The 20,741-nt window shown below is 37.9% G+C and overlaps 1 protein-coding gene across 8 annotated transcripts in view; it reads left to right on the plus strand.

Annotated features, from left to right (window-relative positions):
• Nucleotides 1-20,741, plus strand: part of limch1a (LIM and calponin homology domains 1a) — a 159,345-nt gene that overhangs the window by 69,574 nt on the left and 69,030 nt on the right. For all 8 annotated transcript variants that reach the window (XM_059032646.1, XM_059032647.1, XM_059032649.1 and 5 more), the window contains 3 exons: nt 8,098-8,168; nt 11,967-12,036; nt 18,975-19,081. In XM_059032646.1, coding sequence (XP_058888629.1) covers nt 8,098-8,168; nt 11,967-12,036; nt 18,975-19,081 — 248 coding nt within the window. The remainder of the gene's footprint in view (nt 1-8,097; nt 8,169-11,966; nt 12,037-18,974; nt 19,082-20,741) is intronic.

Here is a 20,741-nt window from a genome sequence, read left to right on the forward strand (position 1 = left end):
CTGGCCTCTTCCACCCACAGGCAATGCTAGTACCTGCTACCCAAATTTGGAAGAAAGGGGATGATAGTCAACACCTTGCTGAAACCCTAGATTTAATTTTATCCACATACCAAACCCACATCCGAATAGTTATGTCAAGAAGACCAACATTTCTGATGATTTAGGCGTTCTTGGTTTGTGTGTGTGGTGTGTCTCTTTTTTTTTTTTTTTTTTTAATCTTGCCTCAAATTACTGACCTCTTAAAATATAAATGTTGGGCTTGGTATGTATATATAGTGACTAGTCAAGTGTAATTCATGTCAAGTCAAATAAACTGTTAACATATCTTCTGTGGTGCCTCTTCCCTTAACAGTTTGCCATAGTAAATTTGGCAAGGCTACTTGGCACCTCATTACAGTTGGTTTAATCCTGTACTTCAAATTCCACTGTTTTATTTTTTCAGGGGCATGGACGATTCTAATTAATTTATTTAATACAAGAATATTGCTTACTGAAACAAGGCAAGTTCCTAAATCGCAAGTAACATTCATGACGCCTTGCAGTGTTGGTTTTTAGTTTATCACATGGTAACTTTGACAGAGCTGTCAAAGGAAGGATCATTCTTAAAAAAAGTCATTGAGAACATGTACGCTAACATGGTGTTTTTTATTTTTTTGAGAAATGATATAATCTGATAAACGCTGATTTGTGTCATTGCCTCTCTCCAGAGATAGCCTGTGAGGTTATATTGCCTGGTTAAGCAAACCTTTACCGAATGCGCTAACTCTCATCTGTTTAACACAAGCAGTGAACCGGAGTGCAAGACTCCCTTATCCTTCATATTAGGAGGGTGGATGTGGCTGATTTAAAGCCAAAAGCACTGTCTTTTTTTTAAAATAAATAATTTCAGCCTTGTTTGCTACAAAGATGTGCCTCTTAGGTATTTAATAGTTCATAAAATAAACACCAGGTCATAACTTTATTTTTAGCACCCAATAAACTTGTATTTTTGTGTTTTATTTTCTTATGTGAATTCCCCAAAAAAGAAAAGGCAGCCCAGAGCCAGCCTAGATTTAGGCCACCGTCTTAATAACTGTCCTGCAGTCCAGGACCAGGGCCGGCCTTTACATATATATGAACACAAAACAGACTTGGGCCGCCTTTTCATATCACATTAACAATTTGATTTTCTATGATACATTTGGTTGTCTTACATTTGGTGAGGGGTAAAAAACAAGCAAGGCTTTTTTTGTTTGTTTGTTTGATAATAATGTCCCATCTATAAACATTAACACCGGCAACTTTTGCTTTTTAAATTTACATAAACATACCTGTCTGATAAAACTGCTTCCGGTATTCAAGTTCAGTGTTGAATGAGACTTCAGTTTACTTCAGTCAGTATCCAGAGCTGTTGCCGAAAACAGTAATAATCACCCCTAAAGATCAGATCAACGAGTTTGGCAAGGACGAATTTCACATTGATGGTAATGTGCTGTTTTGTACATTATTATTATTATTATTATTATTATTATTATTAGCAGACGCTCTTATCCAGGGCAAGATACCCCTTTTTTAAATTTTTTTATATCTATTATGTTTTGTAAATGTTGGCTCCCTGAATTTAGGTGCCGTTACATTTGCTGTGTCTGAATTCTGACTACTTGTCATCATTCTCAGCATCCTTCTTATAATAAAACATTGTTTTGTTGAGAATATGCTATATCTATCTTGCATGCATGCATATATACAGACGTGCTCAAATTTGTTGGTACCCCTCCACAAAAAACGAAGAATGCACAATTTTCTCTGAAATAACTTGAAACTGACAAAAGTAATTGGCATCCACCATTGTTTATTCCATATTTAATAGAAATCAGACTTTGCTTTTGATTTTCTATTCAACATAATATTGTAAATAAGAAAACAAATGAAAATGGCATGGACAAAAATGATGGGACCGCTAACCTAATATTTTGTTGCACAACCTTCAGAGGCAATCACTGCAATCAAACGTTTTCTGTAGCTCTCAATGAGACTTCTGCACCTGTTAACAGGTAGTTTGGCCCACTCTTCCTGAGCAAACTGCTCCAGCTGTCTCAGGTTTGATGGGTGCCTTCTCCAGACTGCAAGTTTCAGCTCTTTCCATAGATGTTCGATAGGATTCAGATCAGGACTCATAGAAGGCCACTTCAGAATAGTCCAATGTTTTGTTCTTATGCATTCTTGGGTGCTTTTAGCTGTGTGTTTTGGGTCATTAGCCTGTTGGAGGACCCATGACCTGCGACTGAGACAGAGCTTTCTGACACTGGGCAGTACGTTTCGCTCCAGGCGCAGCAAAGCAGCCCCAAAACATAACCGAGCCTCCTCCATCTTTCACTGTAGGTATGGTGTTTTTTTCTTTGAAAGCTTCATTTTTTCGTCTGTGAACATAGAGCTGATGTGACTTGCCAAAAAGCTCCAGTTTTGACTCATCTGTTCAAAGGACATTCTCCCAGAAGGATTGTGGCTTGTCAATATGCATTTTAGCAAATTCGTCTGGCTTTTTTATGTTTTTCTTTCAAAAGTGGAGTCCTCCTGGGTCTTCTTCCATGGAGCCCACTTTCGCTCAAAAAGCGACAGATGGTGCGATCAGAAACTGACGTACCTTCACCTTGGAGTTCAGCTTGTATCTCTTTGGCAGTTATCCTTGGTTCTTTTTCTACCATTCGCACTATCCTTCTGTTCAATCTGGGGTCGATTTTCCTCTTGCGGCCGCGCCCAGGGAGGTTGGCTACAGTTCCATGGACCTTAAACTTCTTAATAATATTTGCAACTGTTGTCACAGGAACATCAAGCTGCTTGGAGATGGTCTTGTAGCCTTTAACTTTTACCATGCTTGTCTATTATTTTCTTTCTGATCTCCTCAGACAACTCTCTCCTTTGCTTTCTCTGGTCCATGTTTAGCGTGGTGCACACAATGGTACCAAACAGCACAGTGACTACTTTTCTCCATTTAAATAGGCTGAATGACTGATTACAAGATTGGAGACATGTGTGATACTAATTAAAGAAACAAATTAGTTTGAAATATCACTATAATCCAATTATTTATTATCTTTTCTAAGGGGTACCAACAAATATGTCCAGGCCATTTTAGAATATCTTTGTAGAATAAGCAATAATTCATCTCTTTTCACAGCTTCTTTGCTTTATTCTATGACATACCAAAGGCATGCAAGTATACATGATAAAATAGCTTTTAATTTCATCACTTTTCAGGAGGAATGAAGCATTATTTCAACGAGCTGTAAGGGTACCAACAAATTTGAGCACGTCTGTGTATGTGTGTATATATATATATATATATATATATATATATATATATACAGTGCCTTGCATAAGTATTCAACCCCCACACATTAATATTTGGTAGAGCCACCTTTCGCTGCAATAACAGCTTTAAGTCTTTTGGGGTAAGTATGTACCAGCTTTGCACACAGTGTCGGAGTTGGTTGGATGACGCTTGTGGACCGCAATTTTCAAATAGTGCCACGGATTCTCAATGGGATTGAGATCAGGACTTTGACTGGGCCACTGTAGGACATTCACCTTTTTGTTCTTGAGCCACTCGAGTGTTGCTTTGGTCTTGTGCTTGGGATGATTGTCCTGCTGAAAGGTGAATTTCCTCCCAAGCTTCAGTTTTTTAGCGGACTGAAGCAGGTTCTTTTGCAGCATTTCCCTGTATTTTGCTCCATCCAGTCTTCATTCAATTTTAACAAGATGCCCAGTCCCTGCTGATGAGAAGCATCCCCACAGCATGATGCTGCCACCACCATACTTCACTGTAGGGATGGTGTGTCTTGAGGCATGGGCAGTGTTAGGTTTGCGCCACACATAGCGCTTTGAGTTTTGGCCAAAAAGCTCTATCTTGGTCTCATCTGACCACAAAACCTTTTCCCACTCGCAGCTGGGTCACTCTCATGCTTTCTGGCAAATGCCAGACGTGCTTTCAGATGGTACTTTTTGAGTAACGGCTTCTTTCTTGCCACCCTCCCATACAGGTCAGTGTTATGCAGAGCTCTTGATATGGTTGACTGGTGCACCATTACTCCACTCCCAGCCACTGAACTCTGTAGCTCCTTCAAAGTGATTGTTGGCCTCTCTGTGGCTTCTCTCACAAGTCTCCTTGTCTGAGCGCTGAGTTTTGAGGGACGGCCTTTTCTTGGCAGTGTCTGGGTGGTGTGATGCAGCTTCCACTTCCTGATTTATTGATCCAACTGTACTCACTGGGATATCCAAACACTTGGACATTATTTTGTACCCTTTCCCTAATCTATGCATTTGTATTACTTTATCTCTAACTTCTGTAGAATGCTCTTTGGTCTTCATTTTCCTTCAGATTCACAGCCTGACCAATGATCCTTCAACAGTGACAGCAACTTTAATGGTTCACAGGTGGAGGCCAAATGTAAGCTAATTGTGGCCTCGTTAGGGCAGTTTCTTTCATCGGTGTAAACTGGGAGCTTCCACAGCACAGGGGTTGAGTACTTGTGCAAGCAAGATATTTCAGTTTTTTATTTATTTTTCTTAAAACTATTTCCCAACATAAAACCAATGTCACCTTACAATAATTGATTTTGAGTTTCAGTGTTTTAAAATAAAATATCAAAAGGAACGAAATTTCAATGTACCATTTGTAATTCAGTAATATGAGAGAATTGGTCAGGGGTCTGAATACTTTTGCAAGGCACTGTGTGTGTGTGTGTGTGTGTGTGTATATATATATATATATATATATATATATATATATATATATATATATATGTATATATATATATATATATATATATATATATATAAATAATTAATTATTATTTTTAAATTTAATAGTTGCCTATTTATTATTTTCTCCCAATTTAAAATATCCAATTATTATTTAAGCTCGGCTCACCGGTACCTCCCCTGCGCTGACCTCTGAAGCATATGCCGTTAGCCGACCGCATCTTTTCACACTGCAGACTCACCATGCAGCCACCTCGGAGCTACAGCGTTGGAGGACAACGCAGCTCCGGGCAGCTTGCAGGCAAGCCAACAGGCACCCAGCCAGACCACATGGGTCACTGGTGCGCGGTTAGCTGCGGACACCCTGGCTGACCTAACCCCACCCCTGGCTGTGAGAAGCTGTCTCTTCAGGCTGTTTTGTTGAAAAATAAGAAATAGTATGTACAGTAATGTACAGTATAGCCCATGTGTGGTGGCATTACTGTAAGTGTGTTACGCAAAAATATTCCAAGGTTATAACTACAATAGAAAAGGTTACGCATTACTCACAAACTGATCGAACATCGTGTTTTCTGTTTAATATATATATTTTTTTAAGTAAAATTTTCTGCCTAAACTGACAAGCATGTTTTGAAATAACCATTCAAATGAATGAAACTCCACACGGCTATCAAGTGTTTTGGAGCTTGCCATATGGTATATTATTATACAGTCTATACGCAGAGTATAAACTGTAATTGCAAGTTACAAATGTTGGATGATCCTTAGTCCTTCTACTTCTGCGAGGAACTTTCATAAGGATTGAAGATGATTTTTCAGGCATTGTTAAATCAGATTGACTGCTTGGTGGTTCTCGGTTTACAGGCTGCCAGAGTGAGAGTGGAAGGCGTTTGTACGAGACTCCTGTCCTCCATAATGAAAGAAGCCCACACTGATGGAGTGGGAAGTTGTTTCTGTGAAACAATACAAGAATGGTTTTGTTCCTGTGTGCATTCTGCCACTTAAAGCAAAGCCGCTCCCTACCAACATCTGTGGGAAAGGGGCACAGGGAGCGTTCTACTTCCTGGAACAAGACTGTGGGGCAGGCAGAGAGAGAACAGTTAAGCACTGACATTATCAAAGACAATGTATATACTTGCTTTTGTTTTGTGCATAAGATCACCACAAATAATTTAGCAGGCCTATACATTATGTATGTAACTGATACAGTATGCATCAAGGGAGCAGCAGAAAACCAACATTCATAGTAGGACAAATGCAGGACCATTTGCTTTGGCGCTGGTGTCAGAGAAGGCATTTAAGGTGAAGATTAAAAAAAATGCTTTTTTTATTTTTTTTCTGTTTTCATGCATATGATATTTGTTTTGTCAGGGTTCAGTTTTATATAAAAAAATGCAAAAAAAAAGTTCTTTGTTCCAACCAAGATCAAATTTGGGAATAACAGTGCTAGGTGAAAGCTATTAGGAAAATGTTGGAGTACTAAATTGCCTTTAATTAATTTATTTTGTTTTGATAGAAATTGAGGGTGTGTTTTGTGGGTTTAACTTTTGTGGGTTCTGCTGCAATGTTTTTCTTTATCCCAAAAATCCCTTGACAGTTGTCTTAATGGCCTTTTAACTTCCAGCTGTTCAAATATTCACAGTCAAATACAAGTTTGAATTTAAAATGGACACTTTGCATGTGGAAGTAAGAAGCATGGATAGTTTTCTTTAATGTGGTATTGGTGACCTTTTTACTCCCAATATTTAGCTAGCCTTCCTTTTAGAACATACAGAAGACCCGTTTTTGTAGCTCTTTATAAATCCTTCTACTCTAGATTGTTATTCATATTTCCTACATAGATCATAGAAAATGCACAAGATCTTGTGTGAAATGTGCTATATTCTTCAACATACAACTGTTAAATCCATCAATACGGTTGTCCAAAAATAGGCCATAGATATTTTGTATTCCAGTCCAGCCCAGAGAATCTCACTTCATGTCACTTTTATTAAGACAATCCATAAAGTCAACAAACCATTTGGAACCCAGAGCACATTAAGATCAGTCCCACACCACATGCTGTTGGGTCCTCATTTGGATATGTCATTGGTTTATGGTTAAGTATTGTATATTTACACGGCATGGGTGCCCAGTTGTGGTTGTGAAGCGCTGTTCCACTTCAGATTTGATAGGTCAATTCTTAGGCCTATTCTTTCACAGCCTTATTCTGAGAGACTGATACATGCCTTTATTTCGTCAAGGATCGGCTACTACAATGCTCTTTAGTAGTGTCTCACCTGCAACTGGTTCAGAATGCTGCAGCTAACTAGAACGAGCAAGAGCGAACACATTACCCCTGTTAGGTTCAGAATTGATTTCAAGATCTTGTTATTGACCTACAAGGCATTAAAAGGATTCACTCCAAATTACCTTCAGGAATTGCTGAATCCATATGTTCCATGTTGATCCCTTAGATCCCAGGATCTAGGTTTGCTTTGTGTCCCAGGGGTACACAGAAACAGCTTGGGAGGCAGAGCTTTTAGTTACGTAGCACAGAGACTATGGAATGAAATAACATTTATATGTTAGGGAAGCTTCAAAGGTTGTTACAGGTTGTACAAATCCACTACAAAGAGAAAAAATATCTTTTAACTTTGTATTAAAACTTACCACAGAAGTTAGTTTATGTGTTTTCAGTTTGATAGTGCTTCAAATATTTTCGAACACCGGGCCCTGTATGACTAAAGGGACGTGGGTTGTGTCTAATTGCCCAGATCAATGGAAGGTATTATCACTTAACAGAAATCATGTATGCAGATAAATGGGCTTTAAGTGATTCCTCATGGAAATGACATCTGTGAATAAATTGCAGTTTTAGCAAACTTATGGTCTTGATCCATCACTGAAGGGCATAAAGTAGCAATCTACTTAGGGAACAACATGCAACTTCCTCCTGCAGTATGGAACTTGGAGTTTGAAGGTTTGTTGTCTCAAGTACAGAAGAGATTTCTGGAAATATACTTTATTTTAAACATTACTTGAGCTAACACACTCTGGATTGACGGTTTGTTTTTGTGTGTGTGTCCCTTGTTGCCATTTTTTAAATAGGCTGTATATACAGTACTTGTATATTCTAGAACATTAATAGACCAGTGAGTTTACTAGACTAGGTAGTTGCTTTACTTTAATTTTCATACAAAGCTTTTTTATTGCTTGTAAAATAATAGTTTAATAGAGATTTTGAAATGAAAATGCAATTTTGTTTTTTTTAGCATGTCTAAAAATAGTTAATGAAGTAAACATTTGGAGTATCTCGCTGTATATTGTGCAGAATCAGAACACCACTGTTTCTGATAACATTTATTTAAATTTCAGGCAGTCACAGGCAGGTGTTTTGGAGAGAAGAGCTTTCGCAGTGGTCTGGAAAATGGAATCCTGCTATGCGAGTAAGTGAGACAATTTTCTGTTATGAAGATTTTCAAGTTACACAGTAATTCATTTTCTTAATTCATTATTTATTTGCATTTCATTAGGCCTTTTTCATTACTTTTATATGTCTAAAGTAAAAGTCGGAGAGGCTCTAATTCTGAAATGGGGATTTAAATGCAACTGTACTTTACTGTTCTGCGTTGGTTTTTTATTCTACATTACTGAAATGGGCATTGTCAGTTTGCCAATGCCATGTTGCCATCTACACCATAAAACTAGTTTGCAAACCTCCATCGCATCTGGCTCCAGTATCAAACTGAGGCTGCAGTGGATTTCATCTGCAGTCTACAAGGCCAAAGGTTGCATCTATGTACCACAATTCCTATTATTACATTTATTATTAGTATTATTTATTTCTTAGCAGACGCCCTCATCCAGGTCGACCTTACAGTTGTTACAAGATATCACATTATTTTTACATACAATTACCCATTTATACAGTTGGGTTTTTACTGGAGCAATCTAGGTAAAGTACCTTGCTCAAGGGTACACCAGCAGTGTCTCCCACCTGGGATTGAACCCTCGACCCTCTGGTCAAGAGTCCAGAGCCCTAACCACTACTCCACACTGCACCTATGTTAATGGTAGTTTCAAACTCAGAATTTGAACAGAGTCATTTTCAAATTGCTTTCAACTTAATCCCAGTGGCGGACAGAACAAGGCATTAAATCAAGGGCCCCCATTTTTTTCTGAAAGGAACTGTGTTTAACATCTGTTAGTACAGATACGTTAATTATCTTAGTTGTATTTAGTAAATATTCCTTACAAAAAAAACAAAAAAACAATTTGGCACATGCTGTCTTCAGAAGCCAGCTGGAATTCCTGTTTTGAGGAAATCACAGATTTCCTCTGTTTTCGTAAAGACTTCCTTTAATTTCACGTCGATTTTTTTTATTGAGTGTTTTTGTCGTTAAGTTATTATGTAATTTTTGTTTGTGGTTTTAATATACAAAACATAAATGGCCTGGTGTGTGGTGGGGGGCATATTTAAAAGATGTTGCTGTATTTGCGATCACTATTTCCGTTTTAGATCCCAAATTGTAAATTGTTAGTAAAAATAAATCTAAATCACTCCTATACCACATTTATCTACATACTATTATGCCATCACTTTAAACTCATTGGCCTGTTGATTTGCTAGAATCATTTCAAGTGGTAAGGATGTTTCCTGATTTTCTCCCTAAAAGTATGAATACCTCTTACTGCATTTAATAAAGTCACATTTCAATGTCTAGTCTCGGCCATCCTGGTTGTTTGCTGTAGCGCAACTACAGGTTTCTAAAGTTGGGTAGGTCAGTACAGGATACTAAAAAAAAAAAGCAGCCCAACAAAGTACAAGTTAAACAGTTTTCTGGTATAAATATAAAGTGTTCGGTTTCGAGTTTGTATTGAAACCATTATGGGATAAACTCATTTTGTGGCTGCCTCATTAAATGTCATCTTAGGGGTCACCACTGTTGTACGCACAGCAGTTGTGCCACAGTTTATTGCAACTAGTGGCTGTAACCGGCCGTACACATGTTGCTGTGTCAAACTGAAAGTTTAAAGTTCCTTCATTTTTATAGTCCTTCCAGTAGTTCCAACAATGTGTTATACATTCTGTGATGAAGCATACAGGTAACTAAATCACTAAGGTCTTCACTGCACGACTTGACCAAGGTTTCTTGTAATATTCCCCACAAAAGAAAAAGAGGTGCGTGGAGCTGCAGAAATGTTCTAAATCATTTTGTAAATACAGTACTATGTATTGCATGGAATAGTGTTCTTTAGCAAAATGTCTTTAATTGGACCGAACATGTACATTGTAATTTAATAAAACTTACATACATGAGATGTAGGTCATGGTGACTTACTTTTTCATTACACTGATTGGTATAATTTGTATTTACAGCTATGGAGGTATGTACATTATTTTCACTGGTCCTCATGAAGACCGAAGGACCATTTGGCTATTTTTGAAATGATTGTGTTTTCATGGTAAATCTGTTAAAGAATGTCTGAAAAAATGGTATATTGATCATGAGTGTCGCTGGTGCAGAAAAGATACTTGCGTCCTGACGAAGTCTGCTTCCATTTTTGTCAGATTTTTGCACAACCCTTTCCCAAAGCATGCGATCCTATCAATTTTGGTTTGTCCCTGTAATAAATCTGATTGTCCTTTCCCTTTTAGGTTCCCTAAGCTCATTATTGTCTTGTACCTGGTGCGTGTATTCTTTTGAACCAATTACTGGTTTGATACTGTTGAACTTGAATAAAGGGAGGGATACTAATTTAAATTAGTTTGTGCATATAGTAACAAAAATATATATATATATATATATATATATATATATATAAAAATATATTTCTTGCCTTATAAAATGGTTTAAATCTAGACAGTTTAACAACCAATCCATAGAAGAACATAACTAATTTACAAAAAGTAATCACTGTCCACAGCAGTTCAGTAAATTGTCCATTGATTATATTTTACTTTGACACCGTCTTCCGGCAAAGCATTTGGTAGCCTGGTGCAAGATTTGTAACCAGTTTTCAAAATGCAGCTCCCTCAACAATATTTACAGGCCTTACAATACATCATGCGTCACTGCATCCACAATCATACTTGTAATCTGCTTTGCTCTGTCACTGTGTGAGTATTTTTTTTTCTTCAAAAAAAGAAGCAACTGGTGGTAAATTGGGCAGCAGTGTGGAGTAGTGGTTAGGGCTCTGGACTCTTGACCGGAGGGTCGTGGGTTCAGTCCCAGGGGGGACACTGCTGCTGTACCCTTGAGCAAGGTACTTTACCTAGATTGCTCCAGTAAAAACCCAACTGTATAAATTGGTAATTGTATGTAAAAATAATGTGATATCTTGTAACAATTGTGAGTTGCCCTGGATAAGGGCATCTGCTAAGAGATTAATAATAATAATAATAATAATAATAATAATAATAATAATAATAATAATAATAATAATAATGTTTATTTTTGTCACGGTCAGGTTTTGTTTGGAATTTTGTAGGGTCCCATCTCATTAAATGGTCACGCAAATTAGTTGTTACCAGAGTATCCCAGACACTTGTCACATAGGCTGCAGTTTACTTTCGTGCCGTCTTCTATTTTAGAAAATAATTGCTATAGGTTGAAAGGCATTGTATCCCGGTCGATAGTTTTTAACTTGCTCCGTTGCTCGTCCTGAAGACTCACTCCCGCACAGATGTGATCCCATCAGTAAAACCACGGGAGGAGAAGGTGAGCTCAATCACACACAGATTCAGCGAGTCACACCTGAGGTGAGCAGGGGAAACTCTGCGCTGAAATCCAGTAAATGATTGTCGATTAAAAAAACAAACAAAAAAAAAAGCAAACTTCCCTTTTACTTAAAACCTTTACACAGAAAAGATGCACAGGCTTGACTATCAATAGTGTTCAAACGATATGATGCATCGATGGACCGATGCATCACCTCAGCCTTAGTTATTGCTCATTTAATGTTTCTCCTTTATTTATACAGAAGGTCTTGTAAATCTCAGAAACATAACTGAAAAAACATGGGAATCCAGACAGCCAGGAGTATGACATGTAAAGTGGCTCAAATTTCCTTTCAGGAAACCTTTGTGCCCAATCTTTCTCTCCTTATCACTGCAGAACACACACAATAGTGTAGTGAACTGGGCACCAACTGTTCCAACTGTTTTTTTTTATCATCAAAACATCCATGAACCAGTATTTCCTTGATGTTGATGAAGTTGACATGTCTTTTTTTTCCTGCAGGTTGTTGAATTCTATAAAACCCGGGCTTGTGAAGAAGATCAATAGACTCCCAACCCCTTTAGCAGGACTGGTGAGTGTCTCTGACCATTCTTTAAACTGACCTGCAACAGGAAAGAAACTTGCTCATTATTTTTAATAGAGCACTAAAAAGTATTTGTGACTGGTCACATCAGTCATCAGGACAAATAGACATTATGGAGTAGAAATAAACACTTGTCCTTCTCAGAATCTGTTACACTCTATCCTTTAAATAAAAAAAATAAATAAATACTGCTACCAAAAAATGTTGTTTTATATTAATTAGGAGTTAACTTTAAAATGGTAACCTGATTCTCATGGGAATTAATTTATTTTTCTGTTACTTGTAAAAAGTCTCTAAGGAAATGCTTGTCTGATGCTGAGTTGCTTTTTTTAACTACAACACTTTTCATGTTTAATAGTAGTTAGCAAGTACAGAATATGTTCTCTTTCAAGTAACCATTACCAAATGGGTATTTTACCTCCAAAAAACCTCAAATAGATATATCAAAGCTGCTCACTGTCCTTGTGCCCCGTGTGAAGCCAGCGGCTTGAGTCACTCCTTCCTAAGGATCAAGACATAACAAGACGGCTGACTTTGTGCTCTCCCCCCAGGGTGCAATAGCTCCGGCTGGAGTTATTTTAGTCTCGTTTTGCTACTGCTAAAATTACGAGACGGTTTATGTATTTTTAGTAATTGTTATTGCTGTATTTTGTTGAGAAAAAATCTTCTTTTTTCTCATTGTGTTTTTTTGTTTTCAGAGACTAAGCGCAGGCCTGTCAGCAACGTGGTGCTACGGCACATGTGTAGTGACAGCTGCTGGGCTCAGCAGCGGTGCGCAGGACCAAGATTCTTGCTTTGGTTGTGGTTGCTTGCAATCTCTCCCATGGTATCTTGATGCCGTTTTGGTGACAGCTCTTGCATCACTATTACAAGGGCTGTTAGTTCATTCTAACAAACAGGCTTCCCTCAGTCTCGTGTGAGTACTGACTTAGTGGTTTAGCCAGTGGCTTGTACAGGTGGGCATTCCTTTACATTGACCAGTCCGATCTATAAGCAGATTGAGGGAGCAGCTGTACACCTGTTACTGTACACTGCATCTTCTTGCATCATGCCTGGGTTTTATCCCTGAGGTATGCAAGGCCAGTCTGCTTGAGGACAAGCACGAGGCTATGTGGTCCAGTGGTTAAAGAAAAGGGCTTGTAACCAGGAGGTCCCCGGTTCAAATCCCACAGCAGCCACTGACTCATTGTGTGACCCTGAGCAAGTCACTTAACCTCCTTTCGGGTGAGACGTAGTTGTAAGTGACTCTGCAGCTGATGCATAGTTCACACACCCTAGTCTCTGTAAGTCGCCTTGGATAAAGGCATCTGCTAAATAAACAAATAATAAGCACGACAAATGCTCTTCCTGCCTGGGGCCAGAGCAAGTCAAGGAGGCACTGATAAACCGCAGTTTCTGTGAGTTTTGTGCATCTTTCTCCAAGCGTACACTGGAGAAACGTTTCTCACGCAGCTCTACAGAGCTCTCTGCGTACCTCACTCCTCCACAGCGCTCTTCCCCATCACCCTTTGTGCCAAGGGAGAGCGGACGATGCACCCTGGAGAGTAGCCCACGCAGGAAACCGTCTTCACGGTCTTCCTTATCTTCCTCTGCCTTTCCTCCCCTGATGAATAAGTCACCATTCCAAGAGATCGGCGTACTCTGAGCAGCTGTTTCCCATCAAGTTTCCCATCAAGCAATGTTTCCCATCAAGCAACGATGCTTCGCAGTTACTGCATGTAACCATTCAGTAATGGTTACATTTCTATTTCAGGGAACCAGGGTTATGATAATAACCTAATGTTTTCTGATATGCTACTAAGTATTGTAATAGCCAGCATTTCGCATAGCTTGAGCAGCCTGAATCACTCAGCTTTTCAGACCTTTGGCCCAAACTGCATGAGGTTTGAGTGAATAAGAGATACCCTTCAACTCTATTAGCTTATACTTTAACAGTACTGGGCTACGGTTTTAAAGTAATTTGTTTTTTTTCTGTTTTCTAAATGCAAAGACCTCCTCAAATACAATTTGTTAGAAATGTAAAATACTTAAATACTTATTTGTCTCATATTCCTTTTTATCCTTGCCATTTTATCACGCTTTACAGTATTTTTGACACTTCAGGAATCAACCTGTGAAATTTGGCCTTCTATCCTAAAGCAGGCCCCAAAACAAACCCGGTTTTGACAGCTGGTTGCTGTTTCATTCTGATTTCTTGGTGGGGGGCAGGGGGGAGCAGATTTGAGGATGATTTGCTTAATTCTGACTGCGTCTGCCTCTGCATGGCTGAGAGTCGGCTGCTTCTTTAAGCTCTGTCTGGAAGCCAGTCTGACCTTAATGAAATTCAAGGAATTATGCACAAAAAAAAGAGAACAGTTTAGTATAGTCCAGCAAATGATATACTGATAGAAAGAGGAGGGGTGCATTTGGGCAGGCATTGCTTTTCTCTAATTCCTAGATCATCTCAAAGTAGTCATTTTTCTGTATATTTTAAGCATTACAAAATATCAGCTGATTGATTATTTCTTCCCTGGAATCTACTTACAAATTATAATGACTTAACATCCTACCTCTCCTTTGTGCTGGTGGATTGGAGATTGGTTCCAATACTCATGAAACAGTCAGAAATTGACTATTTTTTTGTATTTTGTTTTTGTATTATAGCGGGTACGGCAAACCATTAATAAAGTGACCGAGCTTAAAGCTGTGGCAGCATCCTAGGGCCACCAAATGCCTTTTCTGGGGGAGGGGGGGGGGGATATATAGAGACTATTATTTAATAGAGACTATTAAATAATTCATCTACAGTGTCCAAACCGTCAGTATATACCGTAGTAAGAGTTTCAGCTGATACTCTTAATAACCTAGCAACCCTGGGATTGTATTTATTTTAAATGTTAGTCTATTAGTGCAAGCTCTTATGGATTTTTTAATTTGTATTATTATTGCACTGCACCCCCACCCACTTCACAAACAAAGCAGTAAAATACACTCTGTAATTTCATGTGACGAGATGTTTACATTTTCTATCACATCAGCCTGAGGGTGTTTGCAGAGCCTGCATCCTAAGCATATGACATTGGTTCCTTGTGCTAAACCCCTTGAGGGCTATACCAAATCGCACAGTTTAGCAATAAAGTATATAATACGAAGAAATAGCTGATACAAGTGCTTGGTTTTGACCATAAATTCGCTCCCTCGGCTGGTAAACTAGTAGTGATATTGAGAATTTAAATTATAATCGTGGCTAACTATATATTGTATGCCTTTATTGCAGAGTGGTAAATATCTTCAAACTGAAAATTGCAGTGACATCTATCCAAAACTGTTATATTGGCCAGCCAGAGACAAATACAGCAAAAGTTCACTTATGGGCAGGCGCCTATTAAAACTGTTTTTTTTAGGAAGTTTGGTTTGGCAGGAATTCTGTAAAAACGCACTGGGAACCAAGCCTGTTACATTGATACTTTCTCATAAAGATGTTGCTTTTAATTTGCAATTAAGTTGCATGTATTTTCATTTGCTTAATATTTTCAGTTTTCAACTGTATTTGTCATTTATACCCACACCAGCATGTGCTAGTTTCTTTGCTGTGTTTTTTTTATTTATTTCCTGTAGCAGTCAGAGTTGACCCTTTTGAAACAGTACAGTGTTTTTAATGGCCTGTCATCAAAAGGAGTTTTAGGTTCCTCCCTGATAACCTCTCATAAAAACCTTGAATCTTTGTATTTTGTTACTCGGCAGAAGTTAATGAAGAAAGCTGTATGCGATGAGTTGATTTAAATGTATGGTTGTCTAACACCGTTACTGTAAGCTTTTAATGTAGTGGTTCCCATTTGGATTAGAGGAGTCTCCATCGGTCTGACCTTTCCATTCTGTTTCTCAATGCCCAAGAGAAATGCTCTTCAGACTTGAAATAGATGCATCATTTATAAAAAAAGAGAGAGCATTTCATAAATAAGGAGCGCAGTTGTCTTCTGTGTCTGACACAGTTGCCATTTTCACGCTTTTTGCAACTGGCAGCTGGCTATTAGACAGTCTGCCTTCAGCGATGGAGTATGTTGTGTTAGAATCTGAACAAAACCAGCTCTGTTCTGCTTTTCCAAATTCTCTCCTACTGTGGAAACAATGTGATGCACATGGGGTGAAGACAGTACAAACAGAAATAGGATCACATTTATTTTGCAACATACGTAGAGCTGTATTTTGGGCAGAGGCTCAATTTTCAGCCTGCTTGAAATGGAAATGCTCTTGCACTTTGCTGGTGTTAGACAGTAACACTGGTCATTGCAAGGATACTGTATTTCAGTGCTTTGGTAAACATCAGCCTGTTCATGTTGTGTTTTTACCTGTTTTTTTTAATTATTTTACGTGAATAGACTTTTTAGTACATCACAAGGGTCATTTAGTATATATGACCAATGCAAATCAGATAACAATACATTACTACTCTGCTTTGATGAAAAGTATGCACATTTCTACAGTATGCACATTTCTACAGTATGCACATTTCTTTTAAAACTGAAATGCTATTTCTTTTGGTATACAAAATGAAACCCTTTTAAATAATCATACCATCATCTGCATTCCACTTTACTGTCTGAACTGGGATTCTGAAATGCTTTAAACAGAAATCTTCAAGCAGAAAACCATCACAGTTGGATATAGCTTTAAAATAGACAGTTATGATGAAAAGAGCTCTTCAAAGCACCTTTATTTCTTGGTTATGCATTTTTTGGCTGGGAGCTGTGCCCTTATCGACAGAGATAGAACAAATCCAATTAATTAAAATTGGATGAAGATCCTTCTATATATTGCTTACTGCATGATTTAAGGTGGTTCATGCCCAATTTATGTAAAAGTACATCTTGGGGTCCCTGAAATACAGCAGCTTGGCATGATTATTTACCCAGGTTTTAAAGGTTGTAGCTGCTTTTAACTTTTTTGATAAAATTAACCCCATTGTTGAACTAATTTTAAATGCCCATTTTCAGTATTACCACTGCAAACCACAATCTCCATTCACACTGTCAAAGCAAGCAATCTGGTTAACCTAAGCAACAGATTTGACCAAGATAGACCCACGAGGCAAGGGCCCCATCTGGCACCTGACCAGTAGGTGTCCCTGAAGCTTGGTGAGGTGAACTATACCCCACCAATGTTCCTGTCTAACCCATGGGAGCGCAAAGGCTAATGCAGAGTTCCATGTGGGTCACCAGCTAAGTTTGGTGCTTTAGCTAGGTGTGCAACTAGGGACCTGTTAAGGATCAAACCAGTATGGAAACCAGTCTGGTGCTGCCTAAACTGCAATTTGAGCCCTATGCATTTATTATTATGCTACTGCTTTATGAATTCAACCCCAGACAGTCATTTTTTATTCTGTAGCTACAGTACTACAGGGCAAAGAAAGTTGCACTTGTTTATTGAATACCACTGCATGGAATTAAAAGGGATACTCTTAATGACAAGAATGTTATCAAGCCTTTTAGTACAGAGAGTTTTGCCTTGTTTATTATTTTTAGCAATAACACATGTAATGTTTCTTGTCTGAAAAGGAAAGGGATTTTTTGTTTTGGTTGGAAGGTTGGTGGCTGGGCAGCAATGGAAAGGATTTAGGTTTTTCTGGCAGTTTTGCTTTGCTCTTGGAATGAGACCCTTGCTATGATGCTCAAGCTACTGTCAGCCAGAGCCCTGTTTAGCTCTAGTCTTTGGGAGCTCCACCCCTAGCTGTAGCTGCAAGGATCATCCTGCATTACTGAACAATGACAACAGTGGCACCATGTGTCATTTGAGTCCACAGCTGTAAAATGTAACACCATTTCAAATGCCTCAGTCTATAAATACACCCTCTCTCTGTATTTTGTAACTTTATAGTTTGTATAGTATGACATTTTTACGATTGGCTCAAAACAGGAAAAGCAGGTTCACGTCACTCTACAGGGCTAAAACATTCACCTGTACATCAGAAATGAATCTGTAGAATATGCATGTGTAATAATGCATTTGACTGCAATCCAATTCCCATCATCTGTATTATGTTTATCTTTATGATGTAGCAGCCTACTGTAGGTCAGTTGTAAGCTTAAGCTTGGCGATTTTAGACTAGTTCATTCTGGTTTTATCCATACAGCTGCACTATGGTTTAAGAGGTTACAGTGATTAAACAAGCGAGTACTGTCGTAGCTGCCCCAGCCAGAAAAGAAACACAGGGCTTCATTTCATTGTGTGCATTACTCTAAATGGTAAAATGTTGCCCTGTCGCTCTGTATTACAGTTTACTGTCTTTTGATATTTTGTTTTTTTTCTTTTTGTAATATATTTTTCATGTTTTAGCAATAAAGTTCACGAAGAAAAAGGATTTGACCCGTTTTAATGGTGGTGTTAGTTAAACCTGACCTCTGTGTTTCTAAATTCATCCTAACTTTTTAATATTTCTTTTTTCTTTTTAGCTGGAGTCGGATCACGGTCAGGGGAAGTGACTTTACAATAGACTGCATTTTTAGGTAGTCTCTGGGGACTGAAGGCAGAGGGTTTAAACAGACTGTACTATAGAACTAATAAACCTTGGTTGTCTGACATGCCATTGAAAAAAACATTATATATATATATATATATATATATATATATATATATATATATATATATATATATATATATATATATATATATATATATATTAAAAACAAAAAACCATAGAAACCTTTTGGGTTTAAGTAATGAAATGAAACATATGGGTAACTTCCCACATTAACTTTTAAACCAGATTTAACCTTCTGAAAATAAAACAATGGCTCACAATGTATGGTAGCTCAGGTTTCACAGCAGTGACGAAAGTCTTTGGATGACTGTGACTCAAAAGCCTTTGGATCACCTGTATTTTCCAGTTATGATCCAAGTCACATTCTGAAAGTGATCCAGGAACCTTGTTCACGATTTTCTCCCTTCAGGACAATATCATCTTGTTCCTGAGAGGCTGCGAAGGGCTTGGCTTGAAAGGCACACAACTTTTTGATCCTGGTGATCTTCAGGACACCTCCAACAGGGCTAACATCAAGTAAGCATATGCAATTTTTTTACTAATAGTTTAAGAAGATGTTTTATATATTGGATGTACCAGTAACTGTTTATTCAAGCTGTTTACAGTTTGTATACCAGTGCTTACTGATTTAAATGTTTTATAAAGTGTTTCTCTCTTATTCTTTTAAATCAATGATTTCATCCCCATAACAATAGAATGCTATTGCATCTAAGAAGAACTTTTCTAACTTCAGGTTCCACTGCAGACCTGTCATCTACGAGTCAAACCTGTACTAAACAGTAACCTGGCTGAAACACTTACTCTTAAAGCCTAAAATAGATTGCATTGCAAAGGAGAGATGGTCTTTTACATTGAATAAACAGCAAGAAATGCCCCCCTGTAGTCTGGTTCATTTATTAGTAACCCAGCTGTAACTCTTTCACCATGTGAAGGGTTGGGCACTGATTTTCATGTGGAAGAGAAACTGCATTTTATTTTTTTTTTAAAGCTGTTACAAGACCATTCATCAATGACCGTGTGTGCCTACAACCAGTATGTCAGAGCTTCTTGTTCATTGCGACTGGGGGACATGCAGCCTTTGCATTATATATTACTTAATAAACAACTCAGATTTTTCACAACTTTATCCTTCCTCTGAGGGACAGCCCGTTTGCACAAACATGTTTGCAACATACTGTGCGACAGATGTTTCGAATTTTTTTTTTTATTAGTGTAAGGGTTATCTGTTGTACAATAAATGACATATTACAGTAGCAGTGAATGTGTAACCTTATTATGATGTAGATTAAGTGCCTTAATCCCTATTTGCTGGTCCCCATGGGTGTGACTTGCAGGACTGTTTAAATGTATAACTAGGTAAAAAAAATATTAAAATAAAAACCTAAAATAGCTAATAGTTACTTAAAACTGTATTCTAAGATGTTTTGGTCACTGTTCATGTCTTCTTCAAAGCAAGGCTGTACTAACAAAAGTTTAACAAGTGTTTTTAGTTGGCTCCTTAAGTGATTGGTGTGTACTTCCTTTCTGGTCTGAAGACTAAATAAAAAAACATTGAAATGTTCCCAAGGGAATTTAGACTGTTTGCATTGGCTTCAGCTCCAAGTTATCTCCCTATGTAATAGCGTTGGTAATAAATGAACCCCTCTATATATAACCCTATGCCATTTTATTTGTATATACAGGAGGTGCAGGTCATGGAAGTCAGAATTTACATTTAAACAATGGGCAGGAGGTGTTACAAACATACAGTATGGTTCAGTTCAATATCAGCATAGCTGATTTGCTCAGTCATGTCTCAAAAGCCTTCTACTAGCAGGAACTTCTGATTCAGTTTGCATTTCATCTTAATGTAACCTTAAACTTTATTACTGAACCTGTGTACTCTGCTTTGGGCTTTCTGTGTGTTCCAAGCAGGTTTTCCTCACCAGTATTTGGAGATTAAGCCAAAACTAAGGAGGAAATTAGCACAGTCCAGAAGTATGTATTGCAGATGTGTGTTCTCAAAAAATCTGATTTTGAGGCAAGTGACAGATGGTTAGAAATGTGATATAACAAGTGTGATCTGCATAATTATAAGAATTGTGGGTTCAGTGATTTGATGGGATTGCATAAGAATTAAAACAAATGCTAGAGGTGTTATTTTCTTGACAGCATTTATTGACAGATTAAAAGCCTA

This window comes from Acipenser ruthenus, chromosome 1 (genome assembly GCF_902713425.1).
Source record: "Acipenser ruthenus chromosome 1, fAciRut3.2 maternal haplotype, whole genome shotgun sequence".
Lineage (NCBI taxonomy): Eukaryota > Metazoa > Chordata > Actinopteri > Acipenseriformes > Acipenseridae > Acipenser > Acipenser ruthenus.